Source organism: Trachymyrmex cornetzi, unplaced genomic scaffold, assembly GCF_001594075.2.
Source record: "Trachymyrmex cornetzi isolate Tcor2-1 unplaced genomic scaffold, Tcor1.1 scaffold320, whole genome shotgun sequence".
Taxonomy (NCBI): Eukaryota; Metazoa; Arthropoda; class Insecta; order Hymenoptera; family Formicidae; genus Trachymyrmex; species Trachymyrmex cornetzi.
Window position 1 is genome coordinate 1108064 of NW_017297898.1, and position 8552 is coordinate 1116615.

The window sequence follows — 8552 nt, forward strand, 5'->3', positions numbered from 1 at the left end:
ATATTTAAAGCAAAAAATATAATTTCGATTTTAGTATAATATAATAGGTATACTTATATAATATATATGTTTAACAGATTATTATTATTGCACAGCAATCATTTTCAGTGCTTAAAATTTAATTTTTATTTAATCATTTTTTACAATTTAACATTATATTTATGTTTAATATAATTATACATTTAGTCTAAAGTTTAATAATAAAATTTACTAATTAATTATTAATTTGATAAAACAACACAAACGCCACCAAATAAATAATATTAAGTAATAGAATTGTTATCTTTTATACATATATACGTATCTTATAATATATATTTACCTAATATATACATATATATGGGTCATTCCACGTCAAGTGAGCCACCTCTCTGCCCAGAACAGGTTTTGATTAAAAAATCGTTGTATGGGTTGAAAATTTTTATTGAAAAAGTACCTTTACAATGCCGTATGCCCAAAAAATATAAAACAAAATGGCGGCTCCAATATGGCGAAGCAATTAGGAAAAAACGATGAGTTTTAGTTGAAACTTGACATTCGGGAGTTTTTGGGGTCGCTGCGCAAAAATATAGCTGACAAGCTGTTAAAAAATGATATGTCCTCTAACTACATACAAGAAGAATATTTCGGTGAAAACGTAATTCCTTCCTTCGCAAAAAAATACCGTTTTATCAAGAGTTTTCCATCTGTTCTCGGGATGAATGCATGGCTTTGTTGGATATTTGGGACTGGCTGAGCCGCGGAGAATCTTTTATTAAGTGATCTTTTTACTTTCGCATGTTCGCTTGCTGTGTAAAAAAAGATCACAATATTAGGAAATTTATCCTGAGCCCACTGATACAAGGTATGCGGGCACTCAATTATAATTGATGAGGTAACTCTTGATAAAACGGTATTCTTTTGCGAAGGAAGGAATTACGTTTTCACCGAAATATTCTTCTTGTATGTAGTTAGAGGGCATATCATTTTTGAACAGCTTGTCAGCTATATCTTTGCGCAGCGACCCCAAAAACTCCCGAATGTCAAGTTTCAACTAAAACTCATCGTTTTTTCCCAATTGCTTCGCCATATTGGAGCCGCCATTTTGTTTTATATTTTTTGGGCATACGGCATTGTAAAGGTACTTTTTCAATAAAAATTTTCAACCCATACAACGATTTTTTAATCAAAACCTGTTCTGGGCAGAGAATTCTAGGCAGAGAGGTGGCTCACTTGACGTGGAATGACCCATATATATTTTTTTTTTTAACAAATAATATTAATTATATGAATAAACACGCATAATTAGTATTATTTGCTTAATTTAAATAATACAAACCGGCTATTTTAATTACATTTTTGTTTAGGTAATTCAGTGTAGTTTTTTTTATAAAAATCATAAAATAAGTATAGAAATAAGAATAAATTTCCAATAAAAATAAATACTATTCCTCGTGGCAGTTCACAATTGGCATGTAAAGAATACAGTAGAACCGCTATTATCACGATAAATTGGACCTAATTTCAATAAAAATGTTTACAAAAACGGAATACTACAAATGATACTATACTATTTCAACAGAAAAATATATATCGAAGTAATTATAGTATATTTTAGAGAAAATTACAACGTAAATTGAAATAACTTTTTTTCATTTGTATAACTTACAACAGATTAATGAATAGTAATACCCAGGTCCACAAAATGAACAAGCTGTAAATAGGCGTAACAAATATTAATATTTGTAATATTTATTATTCGCAACTATAATTTTCAACGATAAGTTTCACAATGGTACGTTTTGACTTTACTTAGTCCTCATGGGTCATAGAAATACAAAATTACATCATATATTCAATTAGATTAACATATTATAAGGATCATCTCACCTTCGAGTTACAATAGATGGTAGGGTAAGTGCGGGGAATAATCTAATTGGGGGAATATGCCACTCGTTGTGTTTAACAATGATACCGATCAGCAGCGCTTACGTTAATGACACAGAATTATGTACAATTGTATGCTTAACGTGTTGCATAAGTATCAAGAATTTTCTCGCAACAGTACTGTTTTTATGAGGTAAATATGAAGGCATGGTATACGAAAGCTGTGCTTCTTATACTATATACTTTTATAGTGCTTTATGTAAGTTATTATTTAAACATTACACAATATTTAGCTCGATTAGCTTGTTAATCTATTAGAGTAGGTTAAAATGAAAATATTCAGTACATCGTTGATTCATTTTCTTAACAGTCATACTGTACAGGCTCATCATAAGATGAAATGACGTCTTGGGGCAATATGCCAGTAGTCAATTACTCTAATATATAGGTATACATACATATCTATACATATACACATATATATATATATACGTATATATACATATATATACATATACAGGGTGTTCCGACCTTTGTTGCCAATCACTTTTGTGTAGATAGAGCGGACTAAACTGAGTCGAACAGTCCTCTACCATTTTGCAATTTTCGCAATAGTTAACAAGATATTAATTACTAAAAATTGCAAAATATTGTGGTCTTGAATAATTTTTTATTCAAATACTATCAACTTTACTCTCTAGCAGTTTTTAGAAAAACTGCTAGAGGCAAAAATTATTTATTTTCTTCTCATAAAGTTCTGAGAATTTTTTCAGAATTTTTTATCAACTTTTTAGTAATGCATTTTCTTATTTTTATCAACATGAGAATTCCGAGTCGAAATTTTGATACTACTTTGACATTCTTAAGGATAGTTTGCACCTATTTAAATGTTCTATAAACTAGATAAAACCTACTTTGATGATATGGTTGTAATCAAACCTATTTTACTATCCTAACTCCTATTGCAAATCAACCTATTTTAACACTAAAAGCAGTGAAAAAGGAAATTTGCGACATCATTACAGTCAAAGTAGGAGTAAATTGTATCATAATTGAACCTATCTTGACATTTTAGCTTCTACTATATCATAGAATTAAAGGTTTAATCAAGGGTCAAAATTTTGACTCGGAAATACGGTATTAAAAATTTCTGAAAAAATTCTTACAACTTTATGAGAAGAAAATAAATAATTTTTGTCTTTAGCAGTTTTTCTGTAAAGTTGATAGTATTTCAGTAAAAAATTATTCAAGACTAATATTTTGCAATTTTTAGTAATTAATATCTTGTTAATTATTGCGAAAATTGTAAAATGGTAGTGTACTTTTCGACTCAGTGTAGTCCGCTCTATCTACACAAAAGTGATTGGTAAAAAGGTCTGGACACCCTGTATATACATATACATATATGTATATACATATATATAGAGGAAGGTCATCGATACCGACATACTACTTTGTTTTTAGACAATATTTCTTAAACAAAAGATAAAAATACAATTTCAAAAACATAAATACAAAGTAAAAAGTGTCTTCTATCAGATAGTATAAGCAATTTTTATAATACTGTTTGCAATTTTGCAGTAATTAAGTTTTTCGTAAGTTATGCAGAAATGAGCGTCTGACACAATGGGCTCCAAAAATGACATAGTAGACAATAATACCAACATTCCTATTTTATAAATAAAGATATAGGCCCATATTCAGAACGCGCTTACAACGATGTTAGCACGCTAACATACTATACTTTACGTCATGCATATTATAGAATTTTAGAGATAAAAGTGCGCTTTTATCGATAAAAGCGCGTTCTGAATACGGGCCATATTCTGTAAAGAAAACTAATTTATGAAACTATAAACATTTAAAATGACATAATATTATCAATAATACAGTCACTATTATTTTAATTACGCAATTTGCAAAAAAACACAGGAAGAATTTTCTTTTCGGATTCATAGAATTGGTTTTTAGCTGATTTGGTATAGAAATGAGCCACAAATATATGAATTATGAATTTGTACTTATTTAATTAGCTAAAGAAATCATAATTTTATTAGTATTAATAAAGTGCAATAGTTAGTATCTGAGAAATAAGGGGTGTCACTTTAGGAGACCTATGTCAGTATCGGCGACTTTCCTCTACATATATATATATATAATATATATATATTATATATATTATATACATTATACACTGAATATATTGTATTTTTTTATATGTGGCATATTACCCACATGGTGATATATTACCCATTTTTCAGCACTTTCGTATTTCTTTATTTTTAATAATAAAAAATGAATACATTCGATTCAAATCATAGATAAAGGATGGAAGAAAAAGATCAGTATATAAAGTTATTTTAAATTGAACAAATAATTACCAAAAAATCTAATTTCGCTTAAGTGTGGCGTATTCCCCCGACTTACCCTATAACGCAATAACCATATTATATTTAATCAAATTTGTCAAATTATAAACGATGCAATGATGAATCATAATTCCAAACCAATTCTTCGATTAATAGCGAGAAAGGGCGTCAATATGAGTAAAAGGAGAAAATTCTAGTAGCATTATTGTTGTAGCGTGATATCAAATTATATAAGATAGTTGTAAGTACGTCCTTAATAATGTTGGAAGATTAAAGTAGTCATGAAGACAAATACAAATTAAATATATTGGTACGTTTGCAGCTGTCTATTACGAATGCGAAGTAAAGAACATGGAATCGGTTACTATTCAGTGATACAAACTTATCGTTCAAAATTATAGTTGAGAATAATAAATATTACATTGTTACATATAGTTATAGCTCGTTCATGTTGTTGACCTGAGAGTTATTATTTATTAATCTGTTTAAAAAAATATATAACAACATTGCACGTGTGATTAAATTATGAACTATTATAATATATTTATACCTACCATCTGCAGTTTAGTTACAAGTGGTTTAATAGGAGATATCATCTGTTGGAGTTCCGGTCCCCATGCAGAAATGAAATAGTACATGTACATGATTACATGCACAGCACAATTAATTAGTGAAATAAATGTCCACCTTTCATCCAAAATGTACTTCAAATAATACCAGATACATACTAAATTAGATACATGATGATACACGTGTAAACCAGAAACTTGGTTTTGTTTCTTTCTTAGTACAAATACACAGGTTTCGACGTAATCGAAAAGTTTCAGAAAAATTAGCCCCCATGCCAAATCAAACAGCTGAAATGTAACTATTATATACAAAACGTATAAAGTATTACTATTAAAATATAAAACAGCGTTCGTGTAAATATCGATAGTCAATAATAAGAGAACTATTATTAAAAATTATTGATTAAGTAATGTATTAATTTCTCTTGGAAATTTAATATATAAAATTCAAATATAAATACAAACTTTTATTTGTATTAATTATTTTTTGTGCTGATTAGAGTCTGCCTAATGACTATCAATATAACTTTTTAAAACGTGCATTTTCTGTTTCTCTTTAAAAATTATATAATTGCGACTCAAGAATTAAATTTACACTTAATAATACCTTTTACATGAGCATTAACTTATGAACAATCTTTATAACTAATATATTATAAAAACATACTTTGATCGCATCAAAAGAATTTGGATTAGACGGCATACATGTCATAGTGAATTCTGAAAACCAGCCATAAGATAGATGCTTTTTGACGAACCATAAGTTTGCCAGAATTTGAATCATGTTATAAATTAGTATAAAGGTTCTCAACTCATATGGCGGTCGATCTTTCATGAAACGTGGACCAACATAAAGAACAAAATACATATATCCAAAAGTAATTAGCATCAGTGGATATGGCGAAGACACAAGTGGCCATTCGCGAGTTCGCTCGACTGCAAAAATATAATTTTTGAAACAATGTAACCATTTTCTAAAAATAATATGAATGATTTTTCTTTAATAAAATTTTAGTGTACTAGTACTTTCAAACATACGATGTTATAATAATTATATTTAGTGATGCACGCAATATTCGGGACTTCAAGATTCTTGTGTTGTTTTGCCTTGAAATCAAGACGATATCAAGACAATACTGATTTAATTAATTTCCAGACAAGACAATATTGCCTTTCCAAGATCAATATTCTCGGCTCAAGAATCTCGAAATATCGAATAAATAAATATATTTTTTAAAAATAGATGTACATATAGGTATATTAAGCAATACAATAGGTGTTTTAAGCTTTAAGCCGTAAGAAATCGACCGATTACATTCGAATGAGAGGAGAATAAGCGACTGTGATTTGTCCATTTCTTATATTTTATGGCTTAAAAACCTATTGTAGATCCGGGCTAACCCTATGTCTATAGATTATGCCCTCAATAACATTTCCCCCATTTTCTTCTGTTATATACGAAATATATAGAAAATAGATCAAATAGATAAACTCTCTAATAGAAAATATAGAGATAATTTTAATTAAGTTTTGTGGCTTATTTATACTTATATAAATAAATGTTTTCACTGATATATGGAGTATTATTATTTTATATTATAATCTATATTGTTATTGAATACAATGAAATAAAATTAATACAATTTTATCATAAAAAATAATTTATTTTAATATAATGTAATATTATTATAATATAATTTTATAGATACATTTTAAAAATATCCTGCATTTACCCATGAATTGAGACACAACAGAGCCTTAGCTGATTCATCACTTTTTTACAAATTTTTGATTTACAAAAGTTTGTTTTCTTTTTTTACAAAAATTTGTAAAAAAATCAATATTTTCGAAAATATTGAAATCAAGATGAGATTTATTTTCGATCTTGATAATGAGATCAAGACAAGAATTAATTTTTCAATATTTTTGCAAGACAAGACAATATTTTGAAAAATATCCTCTTGTCTCGTCTTCGTGCATCACTAATTATTTTTACATAAGAGTTGTGTGCAAATAACAACTTTTTGCAAACAAAAAATTTCTATTAAAAGCAAAGAAGCACCATGTTTAAATATTTATACTTTACAAGTATTTTTACAGAAAATATTCTGCTTTATTTCGATAGAAACAAAATAGGACAGCGAAAATTTTCGGAATTTTTTCCAAAGATTTTCTTTCTACCCTCTAAAAGCGAATCAGTGTATTATTAATGACTTCAGTGCTATACTTGTAACTGATTCAATCTGTAGAAATTATAAACCAAAAAGTCAGTGTATTATTACTAAAAAATAGTAAGTATTTGCTGATGATTACATCAATTATAACTTTATATAGATAAGTGCAACAATAAAATCACTGATTCAAGAGAATACATTTTTTGAAATTAACTTATACTTTAAAATGCGCGCGCATACGTGCACATTTATTAGATATCATAAATATATAAAATTTATTTTTATTTGGAAACTTTATAATGATACCAAATTGCTATTAATATAAAATCTAATTGCTACTAATATCTAGTATGATGTAAAAATGTTTTTTCAAGAATTCGTGTCATATTTCTCTAATATCGTATATTAGAAAATATGTACTTAAAAAGATAGTATATTACTCACCCGATAGTTCTTCTAACAAATAATGATATAATTCTCCCAAATCCATCGTGAAAGAGATCGGTATCACTATTGAATATTATATCAATATCTCTTATTTAACTTATTAACTTATCTTGTTTAATTTTGTCATTTGTCAATAAGCTTCAACGGTTACCTCCGTAAGGTCGTAATGCTAGATTGCTTCTGTTACGTGTATAACCACTGTGCTAGTATTTATAACAGCGAGAGATGAACTTCGAACTTAGGATTAAATGTAGTTCCGACATTAATGTAATTTTACTAGAGAAAATTACTCCGTTAAGAAATTTTTCATTATTTTACGACAAAATAAATTACTAATATAATATGAATTTTTATGAACATTTTTCATCATCAATTCATCAATTTAAAAATTTTGTAATAATATCATATTCCCATTTCAATTATGAAGTAACCCTGAAAAAATTTCAAAATAGAACTCGAATTTTTTAATTATATAGTCCGTTCGAGTTCTATTTTGAAATTTTCAGTTACTTCATAATTGAAATGGAAATATAATATTTTTATAAAATTTTTTAATTGATGAGTTGATGATGAAAAATGTTCATAAAAATTGTAAACAAATGGAAAATGATTTATTTATTGTATATGAAAATAATTAACTAAAAATAATTCAACCATAGATCAATTTAAGATCTTTAGAATCGGACACTCCTCTCGATTCCGAGTTCAGTTTCTCTCTGACAGCTACAGAATCACCTTGTGCGTTCCGTTGTTCAACATTTCACACATAATGCTGGAACCCGTTGCAAATCAGATACCAAATTTAACATCATAAAATATATCTTGATAATATTATGCCTAATAATTTAAAGCATAAAGGCAATAATTCTCACATCAACATTATCTGTTCTAACTTATAAAGTGCAAACTACAATTATATGTTAAACAAACTCATATATACCTCTGTCTGTATGACCACCATACTCGCATCGCATAGAAATATACCACAAATATATAATACCTTCTAATAAGAGAACCAAATACATGAGCTCTTTTACACATCACGTACCGTTTGAAATTGAACTGTTAGTAAAAACAATAAAGATATACTTCGAATGCCCTGTAGGGAAAACATTGGAAGGGGGATG

The 8552-nt window shown here is 27.8% G+C and overlaps 1 protein-coding gene across 1 annotated transcript; it reads right to left on the bottom strand.

The window, feature by feature from the left end:
* Positions 1 to 1326: 1326 nt before the first annotated feature.
* Positions 1327 to 7468, bottom strand: LOC108762727 (elongation of very long chain fatty acids protein AAEL008004-like). Its single transcript, XM_018509856.1, has 4 exons — positions 7423 to 7468; positions 5472 to 5740; positions 4790 to 5092; positions 1327 to 1497 (listed from the first exon to the last, which is right to left on the bottom strand). The coding sequence occupies exons 1-4, from the start codon at positions 7466 to 7468 to the stop codon at positions 1327 to 1329; spliced, it is 789 nt and encodes a 262-aa protein (XP_018365358.1).
* Between the last annotated feature and the right edge of the window lie 1084 nt (positions 7469 to 8552).

Excerpts from the sequence above, each read along its gene's own strand:
- LOC108762727 (XM_018509856.1), bottom strand. The coding sequence starts at position 7,468 with ATGGATTTGGGAGAATTATATCATTATTTGTTAGAAGAACTATCGG. Across the intron at positions 5,741-7,422 it reads TTTGTTAGAAGAACTATCGG|TCGAGCGAACTCGCGAATGG; the intron begins GTGAGTAATATA and ends ATATTTTTGCAG. Across the intron at positions 5,093-5,471 it reads ATTCTTTTGATGCGATCAAA|CTGTTTGATTTGGCATGGGG; the intron begins GTATGTTTTTAT and ends GTTACATTTCAG.